We start from the raw sequence: 15,277 nt of genomic DNA, 5'->3' as shown, positions 1-15,277 counted from the left end.
TATGAAACGAGCGCTGCCAAATTGTAATACTGACTTTCACAATCAATGAAGTGTTGTATTTTACTTCATTTTTTTTACTTTGCTCTCACTGACTTGCTAGCTTTGATGGCCCCGAAGGACTGAGATGTTGGTTACGATAGCACTAGCTGGAGCGCCTTATTGTTGCTACCGGGTTGGGTCTTTTCTATTACTGTAAGTATAAAAGAAGTTATACAGATGTAATTTTTACTCTAGACTCAAAATTAAAATTGTTTTGCAAGATTTTTTCCAAAATTGGAAAATAACTAATCGAAATCGACTGTCAAATTTTACCTGTTGGTTAAAATATTTCGCGAGATGGTTCACAGACTTAGTGTTACTAAAAATACTTAATAAGTAGTCTAGATAAATTTTGTTTGTCAACAAGATGATACTACAAGCCCCAATGCGAGCAGAGCAAAGTACCATTTGAATTGAAAGTTAGTTTGGTTACATTGTTTTTAACTTTGAAAGTCGTTCACCGGTGGTGTCATCAAAAGCAAAGCCTTGGTATTACCAAAGATAAACTCAAGATAGAGTGGTCTGCGATTTCTCATGTATCATTTAAATAGGACCCCTCGATGAGTTCGTTTCACTGTCAGTCAGTCAGTCAGTCTTTTGAAACAAAACAACAAGCGTCCCATCGCTACATGCGTCGTAACCATGACCATATTGTATTTGCATATATTTGAAAAAAATATCAAGTTACAGTACGAACTATATTGAGCGATTTTGCTGCATATTCAGTGATTTTTAAGATAAGAAAGAAAAAATTACTTAGAATTAATGCTTAGAATTTGTTTACTTTGTTATTGTATCGTTTCACGAAGCATTAACGTCAATTGAAGCAAGAAATCATTATGTGCTGATTGCAAACATATGTTTGATTCTTTTCTAACTTTTGTTGTTTCCATGGCATTTTTTCGGAGCTAGTCGACGCTTATTAACGAAGGGTCAATAAAATTACATTATTACTGAGCCTACTGGTTCACGATTACTGACCCAACATTTTTCAATGTATCGTATGAGACATTGTAATCTTGAGTTTATCTTTGGTATTAAATTCCTGTAGTGGAATCTGACCTGTTTCAACAGACTTCGCAGCCGATTCAGAGTGTACAGAACCATTGCATGGCTGGTGCTACGATTCTACTGACACTACGAATCCTTCCAGGTCGGGGCTCGAACATACGACAACTGGTTTGTAAAACCAGTGCCCTATGCATTGAACCGCCAACCCGGTACCCGGGTGGTGTCATCAATTCTCAGTAATTACAGAAACACAAACAGAAATGAGATGCAATGATTCTCGAACGTCTTTACTCATGGCAAAGATGAGACCAAAATGACAGACTCACTTCCCGGGTTATACAGTGTATACCGAAAGACCGAATACCGGTGGACAATTCGGATAAACGTGAACGAAAGTGAGAGAATATATACTTGTACAAACACGTCTGTATTTAACCGATAGCGTTACAGAAATAAACAAAAGGAAATAGATCTTCTTTGTTTTATCTCTACCTTACACAGTGCAGTGCTGACAACCGATGTGGGTTGTCATTCTAGTCCAGTGGCGCAGGGGAAATATTGTTCATGCCCACAGCACCGACATTTACGAGATGCACAATTGGAAACCAAATGGGTTTCTTCTTAAAGAGATTAAAAGGAACAATTTTACAATAGTTCTGCCTCTGAGGTGTAATTTCGCAAATTTGCACTTCCGCAATGCTAGACATTTACTGTTTTCTGTCTTGCCTCAGGTGAAGCTGACCTGATTAAACATTATTCTTGCTTGGTTGACTTATTTTCGTAACATAAATGTAATATAGCATAATATAATTCAATATAACATGATATAATATAATATAACTACAGAGAACAGAATCCAAGCTAGCACAACCTTTTAAAAAAGCTGTGTGAAGCATACAAGTGAAAATCCGTTGAAAATCACCGTTGAACACGATTTTGCGCGCATGAATGTCTGTTTGATATCTATTATCTGTGATATAACATAAAATAAAATAATATAATATAACATGATGTAATATAATACAATATAATCTAACAACACACTATAAAATAGTACAATATAATATGATACAATGCAATGCCGTATAATACCATACAACATAATATAACATAACAAAATATAATATATGAAGTAATATGCTATGATACAATGTATAACAGTGTAAGTTATGGTCTTCTTTCGTCGCAGTACTGCAGGAAATATAATAAACAACAGAACCACATGTTGCAATATACTATGATAAATATTGCACTTTAGGATGGGCTTCAACCACAGACTAACAGACATGACAGTATGAGTAAATTCTTATAAAAATAATTTTTCGTGATGCACTAGTTCCACCTATATTGTACTGCGCGAACTATTTACTATCTGTACACCCCTTGTGTTATGTAAAAGTTTTTTTTACTAGTTGGTTTCCCCTCGTTTGTCAACACCGATCAGCTGCTTGCAGGGATGCCTGATTTCATCAAAATATTTGAAAATGAATCGTCACAATAAATTACGTTGATAATATATTTAACTTTTCCGCGATGTTGGAAGGTAACCATTTATTTGACTCAACGTTGTTCATCTAGACTATTTTTCATTGTGTTGGTTGTTTTCACCCGAAATTAAGTGGCGGCAGACCAGAATCAAGTAAATATTGTAACAAAACGGGTTCGATTTTGTATTGCGTTGGAGGATGAGAAGTAGGCACAATTATGTATACAGTTTTGGCAATATGTATTAAATCTGTATCCTGCATGAAATTCGCATGGACATATACAAACCAATACATTACAGGTAATTCTGTAAAAATGGTAACTCTGTTGGTAAATGAAAAAAATAAACACTGTCTAGATGGCAGACAGGATGTTTTTGATAGGGTAACGTGGCGCCATCATGACACATGTGAGTACTGTCCCAAATAAAGGAATATTCGAAATTCGTTAAAATGATTGAAGAATCTAATTTGAGTGTCCTGTCTGTTAGTCTGTGCTTCAACCTACAAGCCATTTCGCACCCTCTTATTTTGCTACTAACGCAGAAGGCGATAGCACCCAGTCGACGCCGTTCTATTTACCAAATGTTAAAAATACGCGCACAATTTTCTCGAAAATTTCTTAACCGATTTTTACAAATTAAGAAGCAAATAAAAGGTCTTGAAATTTTTTAAAAAGTCCCCGAAAAAATTATCCAGATCCGACTTCCGGTTCCGGTATTACAGTGCGATTAGTGAAAATTTTAAATTTCATGAGTATTTTGTTACAAGCGATGGCGAAACGAGGTGCACATTTATAAAAAAAAATTTCGGATAAATTTATCTAGTTGGTAGATCTTGTTAGTTAGTGAATATATAAAACTACTTTGGGACTACTAGTATCCGGTTTCCGCTTCCGAAAGCACCGATAATAGTGAAGAAAATCTCCAAAAAACGGAACTCACTTCGATTTCTCAGCAACGGTTAAGTCGGTCGGTTCCGAAATTATAGGGCGATGTGTGTCAAAACATTCAAATCGTCATGACGATGCAAAACTAGTGCGCGACGGTACGTGCGGCTTTGCTTCGTTCGCAGCGTGCTTTGTTCAATTTCGTATAGCGTGCAGGGTTCCCACATTAAAGTTTATATTTTTCAGGTGAAAAATATGTGAATTTTCTAATTCTTTTATTCAATGTGTACCTACTTGTTAGTATTATAACGATGCTTTTCTATGAAAGTATACTTATTGTGCCTCTCATATAAAAAATTTATGCAATCTCTTGAACAATTTTCTGGCGAAAATTGGCCCAGAGGGCTAAGTGTTCTATATCATTCGACACAGTTCATCAAATTGAGCAATGTATGTGTCTATGCGTGTAAGTGTGTGAGTATGTGTCAAATAATATTTAGAGCCACGATGCAAAAATAGGTAAAATTCTTCTTGATTTGGCTGATTCAATTTGTAGGCTATATTAGTTACTTACTAAACGAACCGACTTCGGCTATACTGGTTCCAAGTAATGGAAATAGTGGTTAAGAACTCTAGAATGAGATTCACTCAATTTTCTCAGAGATGATTTGATCGGTTCCCACAAACTTAGACTCAAGTAAAAGTTCATATAGTCTCATAGGTTGCTGTTTAATTTCATCCGGGTCTGATTTCCGGTTCTAGATCTATAGGACGAAGTGTGCTCAATCATTTAGTGCGACGATGCAAAATAAAGTAAAATTCTTATTAACTTGACATAACTGTTTACAAATTAAATAAGTTATGTTAGTTTATACCCAAAGCAAGTTTCTTATTTTATTCAAGATAGAAAAAAAATTCGTGACAGAATCTTCCAGTGAAATTTTTGGAAATATATGTAAATATATTTAATATGAGAAAGGCATCATCACTAGGTGGATTAAGACGTTTTTTTGATGTGGTCAACTATAAATAATTGAAATTTTGATAAGTAGCGAGCAGTGTCCTATTTTGTCTGCTAAAAATCTCCGGCATATCGGATTTCCCTGCCATAGACGACGGTTTTGAAGCAGTAAGCGATATATCAAAGTGAAAGCATCGCTCTGATTGGTCAATCGATGCAAAAGCGAAGCTGTTGGAAGCACGCGAATCTATAAATAGAAACGAATTTATAGTTAACGTTTCAGTCCTACGCGTAGCATGCTAGAGGTAGGTTGTTGCTAGACAGCAAGACAAAAAGTGCCATAAAACGATTTGAAGCTTTAATTGGTATGCTCTGATCTTGTGTCATGCAAGCTCGGATGAAATTACATGTTATGTCGTTTCGCATGAGATATTGACAAATACCCAGGGTAAATTTTGAGTGCTTAAGATTAATTTCTAATTTATATAAGATGAACGCGATTGGTAATGAGAAAAAGTTTATCGCTTCAACCGAAATCAGAGTATGGTAGAGAAACTTAATGCTATAAAAATAACTGCTTGCATACAAAACTTGAACACAAGCTTGGCGAAAAGAAGCTTAAATATCAAAATCGTATCGCAAGCGTGGTCAAAGATATAATTGCATACATTTGGGATATTGGTGTAATTTCGTCGGCTGTTCGGTTTTGGTTCCTAATCAAGATCAATCTAGGCAGACTCTCGTGCAATTGTGGATTCAAAAGTGTGAAGATTTATCGAACTTTTTGATTGTTGATCATTATTTGGTTTTTGGTTGCCTTGTTCCACATCAATGGCTCGAACAACCCCAAGGGTCTGATCCTTGTAGTTTTTTATTATATATTGTATTGTATTATACAGGGTGATTTTTTAAGAGCTTGAGAACTTTTTTAAACAATAAAACGCATAAAATTTGCAAAATCTCATCGGTTCTTTATTTTAAACGTTAGATTGGTACATGACATTTACTTTTTGAAGATAATTTCATTTAAATGTTGACCGCGGCTGCGTCTTAGGTTGTCCATTCGGAAAATCCGCTTTTTTATCGACAAATTTTGTTCAGCGATGAGGCTCATTTCTGGTTGAATGGCTACGTAAATAAGCAAAATTGCCGCATTTGGAGTGAAGAGCAACCAGAAGCCGTTCAAGAACTGCCCATGCATCCCGAAAAATGCACTGTTTGGTGTGGTTTGTACGCTGGTGGAATCATTGGACCGTATTTTTTCAAAGATGCTGTTGGACGCAACGTTACAGTGAATGGCGATCGCTATCGTTCGATGCTAACAAACTTTTTGTTGCCAAAAATGGAAGAACTGAACTTGGTTGACATGTGGTTTCAACAAGATGGCGCTACATGCCACACAGCTCGCGATTCTATGGCCATTTTGAGGGAAAACTTCGGAGAACAATTCATCTCAAGAAATGGACCGGTAAGTTGGCCACCAAGATCATGCGATTTGACGCCTTTAGACTATTTTTTGTGGGGCTACGTCAAGTCTAAAGTCTACAGAAATAAGCCAGTAACTATTCCAGCTTTGGAAGACAACATTTCCGAAGAAATTCGGGCTATTCCGGCCGAAATGCTCGAAAAAGTTGCCCAAAATTGGACTTTCCGAATGGACCACCTAAGACGCAGCCGCGGTCAACATTTAAATGAAATTATCTTCAAAAAGTAAATGTCATGTACCAATCTAACGTTTAAAATAAAGAACCGATGAGATTTTGCAAATTTTATGCGTTTTATTGTTTAAAAAAGTTCTCAAGCTCTTAAAAAATCACCCTATACTACACGCTTAAAACCGATTCTCGAGCTCGGCATATTAGATCTGCAAGACGACATTTGGCTGTCTCTTTTAGATTTTGCAAAGCACTGCGTCGCCATTGGTCGTGAAGCTGGAAAACAGCAGGGCGTTAAGTTTCGAGACAACACCTATATTTGTTCCAAAAAGTATCCGGTTTAGCTCCCGTCTCAGCAAAATTATAAAAACTCTTTTGAATTGAGATATGTTAAACACACACTTAAAACTACCTAGGTTATGCATTAAGATTTGAAAAGCACACTCAAAAAACGGTTCGGACAAGCCGCATTAGATATATTTTGTTTGGCGCCCGACAAAAGGGTGCCCTTCATTAGTTATGTCAGTTATCCGTGCGCATTAGAGATATTACATTATGTCAATAGCTCGTGTTTCGACAACAGTATTTACTTGTGGAAGGGCCGCGAATGATTTGTCGCACTTCAGCTATATACGTTTTGCATGAGTTCACTCTCGTTTGTTTGCTACTGCAGTGCGTTGGAATGAGGTATCATAAAATAAGATAACGTTGGTTGGTATTTTTTTCTGAAATCGTTGTATTTCTACGAAGCTAGCTGTATCATACATTTACACGACATATTGCTCGTACCCGATTTTCTTCCGCAAAATATAAAAATATGCAATGGAGACCACTTTTGATTCAATAAAAAAAATCACATACTAGCAAACAAGGAATAAAACAATGCTGGTTACCATCGAACGTTTTGTAACTACCGAATAACGTATTTTATTAGTGTGCGATTTTGACAAATTCGCAGTGAGCTCCAGTCACTTATTCAATATTTACTCTCACATCAGACTGTGCTTCCAAATCCCAAGCTGCGTGCAACTGTTTCAGTCTGTCGAAGGCTCGCAGTGATATGTTCAGGCTTGGTACAACTTGATTCAAACCGGGCTCCTGCAGGAAACTTAATCCACAGATGCCAAAGTACGTGTGAAACGGATCAGTATGCGAACCGGGCCATTTCGAGAAGCCTCCAACTGTTATATCTTGCGTCGACATGACATAGTCACGATTAGATTTGTAGTTGGTCAATTCGAATGCGTCCAAGATTTTAAGCGTTGCTCCTATCCAGAAGGAATAGCACGTATCCACCGGTTTGTTGGGACGACCCTGGAAACCATCTTCTTGGCGGAAAACAAGCCATCGAATGATTTTTTCCTTAACTATCGGCTCCAGAAGATGCAACTGTCCACTGAGTTGTAGAGCAGCTATTGCACAGAATGTGGTCCCTCCATGCGATTCCATTTCGTAATGCTGACTTATACCATAGTCGTAGCGCTGATAAAAGATCACATACAGTTTAATGTTCGAATTTACAAAGCTAATTTCAAAAATCCCTTACAATGCTCTTCATGATGTAATCTGCCATTTTTCGCTTGTCCACTTTACCCCAATCGTTTAGCATAGCACAGATTGCTGCAGCACAATACACGAAACGCATATCGTGCTCGCTGCCTTCGATTGTAGCACTGAAACTTCCATCTTCTCGCTGTACGGCGGCCACGCCTTCAATTATTGCTTTTCTGTTCAGCCGAGAAAAATCATCACCAAGTGCCGCCAGTACCGCTATTCCTGTGTAGGTTATGGCCAAATGCCCCCACCGGTATGCATCCAATCCGCAACATTCTGGTGAATTAGCAATGTTCCAAGTGTTTGATCCCTAAAATCCAACTAGTACCGTAAGCTCAACAACAATCCAATTCATTGATGTTACCTGAATTCCACCACACGGCCTTGCACCAGGCTTTGGTACAACCTGTAAATTATAGATCCAATTGACGATGTCCGATTTGAAGGAGTCCGAAAGTAAATATAATGCATCTAGGACGTCTAATCCACTCACGGCGAAAAAAGCAATTGTAACTCTACGAAGCACTATCAGTTTCAGTTAATTCGTTTAAAAGGATTGTCATAAGCTTGTACCTGGTAGAATCGTGTGAGGCAAGTCGAGCAGGAAGGATATTCAGGAACCGAACAAAGTATTTCGCATGTCTCAGTGTTGCGATTTCATTACATTCGGCGGATGCTGCCCTATCCATTATAAGGCTCACTAGTGTACCCAGCGTTCCGAACTAACTGGCCGAAGCCTCCACTTTGTCGGTAGTGATATGGATTCTCGTTAGGAACAGATCACCTGTTTATTGAGGGCAATTGCTGATAAATTATTTAGTATACAGATCGGCAATGAATGTGACCTGGCACGTATGATGCTGCTGTTTATGATTCACTACATACCTACTCTGAGAAACTTAAGAGCAGCTTCTCAAAACGTTCTTTGATCTTCAATCTTGGCGATAAGATAAATAGATTAAGTTTGGCTTGTGGAGCGATAAAAACTCAGAAAATCATCATATTTTGAATTTATTAAGAAGACAAAACAATTCTCATTGTTCCGAATGCTGTAGTTATTTAACGATATCACTATTACTGATGTTTTTAATTTATTTACAAGAAATTAAAGTTTTATTTTTTAAGTGACGTCATCTTTTGGCTATTGGATGTCAACAAAAATGAGAAGGTATGCCATAAAAAAGCACAACGTGGAATGAACAGGTGAACACATTTTGCTAGTTTTATTCTCAAATTAATTTATACACTCAGGAAAATTGAGTAGTGAAAATCATAAGACAAATCTTATGATGCATCAAAAATCACCAAAATCATAATTTCATAAAAATAATATGAAAAATATACCTATTTGTTGTTTATGTTAAATCATGTCCTGTTACAATTACAGCCGGGATTCATTAATTGGAGAATTACTGCACCACAGAGAACAGGCATGTAGAGATTTCAATGTGAGTTAGGAATTTAACGATCGGTTGGCAAAGTAATCACCAAGCAATCGCTTGAGTTGTTGTGTTAGAGCTTGCATGCTATGATAATCTATACGGGCAAAATCTTATGAAATTGTTTTTTTATTTTTTGTTTCAATTATAGAGGTTTTAACCTTAAGGTCATTCACCTCTTCGAGCCAGAAAAACTTTCTGATCCTATGTGCGGGGTTGGGGATCGAACCAAGGTGGGCTGCGTGAAAGGCATCGACTAACCCATGACGCTATACCCGTCCCCTGTTTATGAAATAATGATAACTAACGAATTGTTGCTGTGTATGCTTTAAACAGCTTATTCAAAAGGTTTGTATTAGCTTGAATGTCCTACGTTGGAAACACTACCACAGACTAACAGACATGACAGTATGAGTAAATTCTTATAAAAATAATTTTTCGTGATGCACTAGTTCCACCTATATTGTACTGCGCGAACTATTTACTATCTGTACACCCCTTGTGTTATGTAAAAGTTTTTTTACTAGTTGGTTTCCCCTCGTTTGTCAACACCGATCAGCTGCTTGCAGGGATGCCTGATTTCACCAAAATATTTGAAAATGAATCGTCACAATAAATTATTGGATAACGTGGACAATATATTTAACATTTTCGGGATGTTGGAAGGTAACCATTTATTTGACTCAACGTTGTTCATCTAGACTATTTTTTATTGTGTTGGTAGTTTTTACCCGAAATTAAGTGGCGGTAGACCAGAAGCATGAAATTCGCATGAACGTATACAAATCAATACATTACAGGTAATTCTGTATAAATGGCAACTCTGTTGGTAAATGAAAAAAATAAACACAGTCTAGATGACAGACAGGATGTTTTGATAGGGTAACGTGGCGCCATCATGGCACATGTGTGTACTGTCCCAACTAATGGAATATTCGAAATGATCGTTAAAATGATTGAAAATACTAATTTGAGTGTACTGTCTGTTAGCAAAGACATCATATTAACAAGATATCCAGCTCTCACATTTCCCGAACAAATAATTGGCAACATCCTTTTTTGCAAGCATGTCGCCCTCAGGTGAGTCCGCATCGAATCTCATACATAGAAGTAGGGGAGAGAAATGTCAAATTCGTGCCCACCAAAATAGCAGGGCTGCGTACCCATCCAATTGACATGATATGTCGAATGTGATGCCGTGCGATGGCGTTGCTGAACTGAAGATTGATTTCGCTCCAAGCTGACAGGGTCTGCTGTAAGTCTGTGATTGCACGGCATCATATTCAACATATCATGTCAATTGTATGGGTGCGCAATATTCTTCTAGATATGAGATTCGATGTGGACTCGCCTGAGGGTGCCATGCTCGCAAAAAAGGATGTTGCCAATGATTTGTTTGTGAAATGTGAAAGCTGGATATCATGTTAATATGATGTCTTTGGAGGGACTCTATTTGGCACACCTTCTTCTGAGTATACTACTGAAGCAGAGACGCCAGATATTTTCGTAGAAAATCTGTATTATATCTGCATTTCCTATTAGCGATGTTCCCACAATGAAACGATTTTAAAACAAATACAATATCACTCCAACACATCGTGGTCATCGAACGAGAAATTCAATGAACATTCTTTCTTCATATCTTTATTCTTCGTGTCTTCATGCTAGTAATACAGCTATGCTCTCTTAAAATACCGGTAATTCAATTTTTATTACATATTAAAACCGATTTTTAATTTCTGTGTTCGGTTGCATAGTGTTGAACCAGGTGGTGCAACCTTTTTTTTTGCTTTCCAAGTTGGTCCGCCATCAATAGATTTTTCGAGGTAGATGTATATTGATTTTTTCGATAAATACATATTTTTTTAAAATGTAGTTGGCAGCTCTGAGGAAGACGGACGAAGCTGTCAACGAACCAAAACAAACCGTGCTTGTTTCGTAACAATTGGTATCTTTTTGGTTCGAGTAAGTTTGTTTTATTCATATTTATCCAATAGTTAAGAAAGTGTCTCTTGAAACAACTTGTACTAATTCAACTGCACGATGAGACTTACTAGTGCTCTGTGGAAAATTGGTGATGTTTCAAAAAAGTTTTCCAATTTGCCCGATTCGTACATTAAAAGGAGCATGGAGCAGGTAATATTTTGCTGAATATCTGAAATGAAAATAATTACAGAATGAAAAATAATCTTTCTCAGGTGTATTGGAAAACTCCTCGGGGCAAACCACAGTATCTTCCTCGAACAGTCGAACGTAAAAAGTTCCGCTTTACTACCAATCGTCCCTGGTCTGGACATTTTCGGCAGCAGAATATGCCTGGCACGATTCGGAAGAAAGTTTTCGTTGAACCCATTGAAAATTGGTCGTTTTTTAAAGGCGATCGTGTAGAAGTACTTGTTGGTAAAGACAAAGGCAAACAGGGTATTGTCAACCAAGTCATTCAAGAACGGAACTGGGTCATTGTAACAGGTTTGAATTGCCACCTTCGGAAAGTTGCCGATGAAAAAGATTATCCAGGAATTATGCTCAAATCAGAAGCTCCACTGCTAGTGACTCATCAGGTTCGGTTAGTGGATCCGTCGGATCTACTTGGTACAGGTATCGAATGGCGGTACACGGAGGACGGAAAAAAGGTTCGCGTATCTACTCGAACTGGACGAATTATTCCTATACCAGAATCCAACGAAGAGACACACGATTATAAAGCTAAAAGTGTGTATGTAGAACGACCAAAAGACACATTGGCGGATGTCGTTAAAGAGATCACATTTAAGCCGGCATTGCGCACTTTCGAAATGGACATTTTACACGATATGGGTATTGAGGAAGATAGGATACCGAAGAAGACATTCTGGTATTAGTAATTGGAGTGAATATATTCTGTTTCTTGTATGTCAAACGATCAATGTTTAATTCAATATTCTCATGGCCTTTTCCACCAGTAGTCATCTCATATACTCGAACCGTCAGCGATCTGCTGTCTCTGTTCGATCCATTTCGAGTTTACGTGTTGCTAAAAACTATTTTGACTGGTGGCAATACAATGGTACAATAGCCCTATAATATTTTAAATCCAATTACATACAAGTCTATCAGTTCAGGTAGTCTGAGTGCAATTAAAGCCATCCACTCAAACATGACTGGCATGAATGAACCGATTTTCTTGGGCAAAATAAAACAGTGCCTGAACGACATATTGAATAATAATTATCAAATCACTATAGTCTGGGCTCATTGCTCCTTTCCAGTCAATGAAAGAGTCGATATTTTAGCCAAACGTAGTGCAATTGAGAGTGAAATTTATTATAGACGAATTTCATAGTGTGTTTCTCCAAAGAACACTTGCTAGCTGGCAAGCTTCTTCGGATAGAGATGATCTGGGTCGGTGGATGCACTCAATTATTGCTTAACCGTTGCTGAGAAATCGAAGTTTTGGAGATTTTCTTCACAATTATCGGTGCTTTCGGAAGCGGAAACCGGGGACTAGTAGTCCCAAAGTAGTTTTATATATTCTCTAACTAATAAGATCTGTCAACTAGCTGAATTTAGCAGTAAGTTATATGAAAATGTCCACCTCATTTCGCCATCGCTTGTGAAAATATACTCATGAAATTGAAAATGTTCAATTATAATTACGGAACCGGAAGTCGGATTCAAATGAAACTTTCTATTACTCAAACTCTGAGTAACTTTTTCGAAGCGTGTATGTCATGATGGTGCCACGTTACCCTATCAAAAACATCTACACTGAGCCAAAATCTCCCATTGGATTTACGTGAAAAATCACAAACTTATTGAAAAAAGTTCTTCACATTATATTCATATGCATCGTGTAACATTTATATGTTAATTTATAATACTTAATTGAAATCTCGATAACTTTTAAGTGTACAGCACTTACGCCTTATGTGTGAAGCACGTAGGCAGACTTCATGTGTAAAGCAAATATAAATTACGTGATTGTAAGCTGAGAAATTGTTTGAAATAAAAATTGCAGTAAGTAACGAAGAATAGAGTGCTCGCAGATTTAGGACTAGAGATTGTTTGTTTGATCTTTTACGTAAGTTTATACGAGCTATCAAAAAATAATTCTAAAAATAATTATATTTAACATTTTTCAGAATGCTATATAGTTCAACAGGGAACAATACTGTCGGACAAAATCGACTTTTTCGTTTCATGTAGGCAACGGAATGCTACTTTTATATGGACGCTACAGTGTACCAGTTATAATAAGTATTAATTTAGCTTACATATTCGTTATTAAAAAATTAGAAAAATTCATTTTAAATATATGAAGGAAACGTAAAATCATTTTCATTCAATAAACATCAGCCATACTGCCAATAAATCAATAGACAAGCATTTGATTACCATTGAAAAAATACATGGAAAGTAAATGAAATTCCGATAAATAATATATGGATTTCATATAAGACCCATGTGATATACTAATAATAGGTAGGTGAAATTCATATAAAACATACGAGTTGCCAACATTGATTTTCATTATGTGGGACACATGGCTGTCATATATGGGAAAATTAACTTTTACGTGCAAAGTATAATGGAAAATAATCATATGTTTTTGCATTTGAATACTAAGTGATGTTTATTTTGAGTGTAGTCTGTCATCTAACTAGTAAAAAAACTTTTACATAACACAAGGGGTGTTAAATAGTTCGCGCAGTTCAATAAAGCTGGAACTAGTACCCCACGAAAATTTATTTTTAAAAGAATTTACTTAATACAGTGACCGTTTGACCAGACCCTTAGTTTCTGGATCGTCCTAAAAGCATCACGTTTTGTCGCCAGTAGCAATTGATTTCCGGAAGTTTGGACCATATCTGACGGCTGCAACGATTTCTCTGGAATGATTGACACGAAGTGACAGACCTATGTTTTGCCAACTCTTCGTGAAGAATGAGACCAATCGTTTCTTCGGCGATATTCAAAGCCTCTTCTATCATTTTTAGAAAAAACATTACGATCATTCGCAACATAATCACGAACTTTTTCAATCATTTCGGATGTGCGAGTTGAAATTGGTCTTCCTTCACGTTTGTCATCCTCTCCTTTAACAATTTTAGCGTTGAATTTAATGACCGCTCTTTGTTAGGGAAACTATCATAAAGCGTCCCCGATGGCCAAAACGTCCCCCTTCTTTTTTTTTTTAAGTATTCGAGATTTTTCTAAACAAAAGTTTCATCACCAACACTATCTTTTCGTAGGATTTTTCTGCTATGCAAGTTTGGCAGTTGTCGTTCGTTGGAAAATATGAAAAAATTGAAAATATCATTAAACAGCTTTTCGATGTGAGGTTTTGCTTCGACTAAACAAACATTTTTACGTATAAAGCGTATGATGGTCGGTTGCTTCTTAGTAATTAACTTTTAACAGTGCTAATGTTTCTATTTACAGTATAGAAATCCAGAGAAACATATCCATTTTTTTGATATACGAATTTTCTAATAACAGTTACTCTACGAACATTATGCCTCACCTTCGATTCAACAGTATGCTTCGAGTTAAAATATTGTTTTAAAAATTTATAACGGTTACTAAAACAAATCTCAATATTTTCTTAAGGGGGGCATATTATAACACTTTAGCCTACATGTTGGAATTTCAACGTCAGATGAAAAAGTGTTTAAGGAGAACTGTCACATCCTTGTTATTTGTCAATCAAATATGATGAAATGTGACACGGAATAGTTCAAGTCTTAAAATGCGCATTTAAACATATAGATGGCGCTATTAACTACTGAGATAAGACTCGTGTCTCAAAGCTGAATGAACGCATTGTGTATCTCACGTGTAAACAAATTCTTTTAATTCATTCGGATTAGACCAAAAGAATTGGTACTGCGAGTGAAGTTTCAGTTTTTATCCGCAACGAATTTATTTAGGTTTTTAATATCAAACCTTCTTGAGTGTCAAGAAAAGTTGTTTCTAAGGCGCTTTCCAGTCAATCCCTGTAGCATTGATCCACCTAGTGGTGTGATACTGTCTTCACTGGTCATGCAAACAGTGTAGTATTTTAACACAGTTTGGGTAATTCACAAAAGTATACTTCAATGTATACGTCGCTTATCCGGTAACATTCGCGGATCCGAAAATATCGGTAATAACATATTTGAATTAGATCACTAAACTCCCTCTAAGAAAGTTCCGACTTGTCGGTTACGTCACTTATACTTATTTATTTTTTAAATCTTACTTTGGGAAAGGGGAAAGACTCGACT

At 36.7% G+C, this 15,277-nt stretch overlaps 2 protein-coding genes across 4 annotated transcripts; one reads left to right on the top strand and one right to left on the bottom strand.

The window, feature by feature from the left end:
• Nucleotides 1-6,700: 6,700 nt before the first annotated feature.
• LOC131428470 (geranylgeranyl transferase type-1 subunit beta) lies at nt 6,701-8,719 on the bottom strand. Of its 3 annotated transcripts, none has more exons than XM_058592438.1 (5): nt 8,439-8,719; nt 8,167-8,377; nt 7,958-8,108; nt 7,586-7,903; nt 6,701-7,521 (listed from the first exon to the last, which is right to left on the bottom strand). In XM_058592438.1, the coding sequence occupies exons 2-5, from the start codon at nt 8,280-8,282 to the stop codon at nt 7,012-7,014; spliced, it is 1,095 nt and encodes a 364-aa protein (XP_058448421.1). In that variant the 5' UTR covers nt 8,283-8,377; nt 8,439-8,719; the 3' UTR covers nt 6,701-7,011. The 3 variants fall into 3 exon arrangements, with proteins under 3 accessions (XP_058448421.1, XP_058448422.1, XP_058448420.1); XM_058592439.1 differs by having other exon boundaries at nt 8,167-8,397; nt 8,479-8,719; XM_058592437.1 differs by having other exon boundaries at nt 6,702-7,521; nt 8,479-8,719.
• A 2,194-nt stretch (nt 8,720-10,913) lies between these two features.
• On the top strand, nt 10,914-11,931 carry LOC131428469 (large ribosomal subunit protein uL24m). Its single transcript, XM_058592436.1, has 2 exons — nt 10,914-11,168; nt 11,231-11,931. Exons 1-2 carry the CDS (start codon nt 11,076-11,078, stop codon nt 11,891-11,893), a joined length of 756 nt encoding a protein of 251 aa, XP_058448419.1. The 5' UTR covers nt 10,914-11,075; the 3' UTR covers nt 11,894-11,931.
• Nucleotides 11,932-15,277: the final 3,346 nt, after the last annotated feature.

This window comes from Malaya genurostris, chromosome 2 (genome assembly GCF_030247185.1).
Source record: "Malaya genurostris strain Urasoe2022 chromosome 2, Malgen_1.1, whole genome shotgun sequence".
NCBI lineage: Eukaryota > Metazoa > Arthropoda > Insecta > Diptera > Culicidae > Malaya > Malaya genurostris.
Note: the sequence above shows the minus strand (reverse complement) of the source record. Positions and strands in the feature narration are given on the sequence as shown.

Bases quoted from the DNA above. Each gene is read 5' to 3' on its own strand.
- LOC131428470 (XM_058592438.1), bottom strand. From the start codon at position 8,282: ATGGATAGGGCAGCATCCGCCGAATGTAATGAAATCGCAACACTGAGA. The intron at 8,109-8,166 runs GTACAAGCTTAT...AGTGCTTCGTAG, and splicing joins GCCTCACACGATTCTACCAG to AGTTACAATTGCTTTTTTCG. The intron at 7,522-7,585 runs GTAAGGGATTTT...ATCTTTTATCAG, and splicing joins ATTACATCATGAAGAGCATT to CGCTACGACTATGGTATAAG.
- LOC131428469 (XM_058592436.1), top strand. From the start codon at position 11,076: ATGAGACTTACTAGTGCTCTGTGGAAAATTGGTGATGTTTCAAAAAAG. The intron at 11,169-11,230 runs GTAATATTTTGC...AATCTTTCTCAG, and splicing joins TTAAAAGGAGCATGGAGCAG to GTGTATTGGAAAACTCCTCG.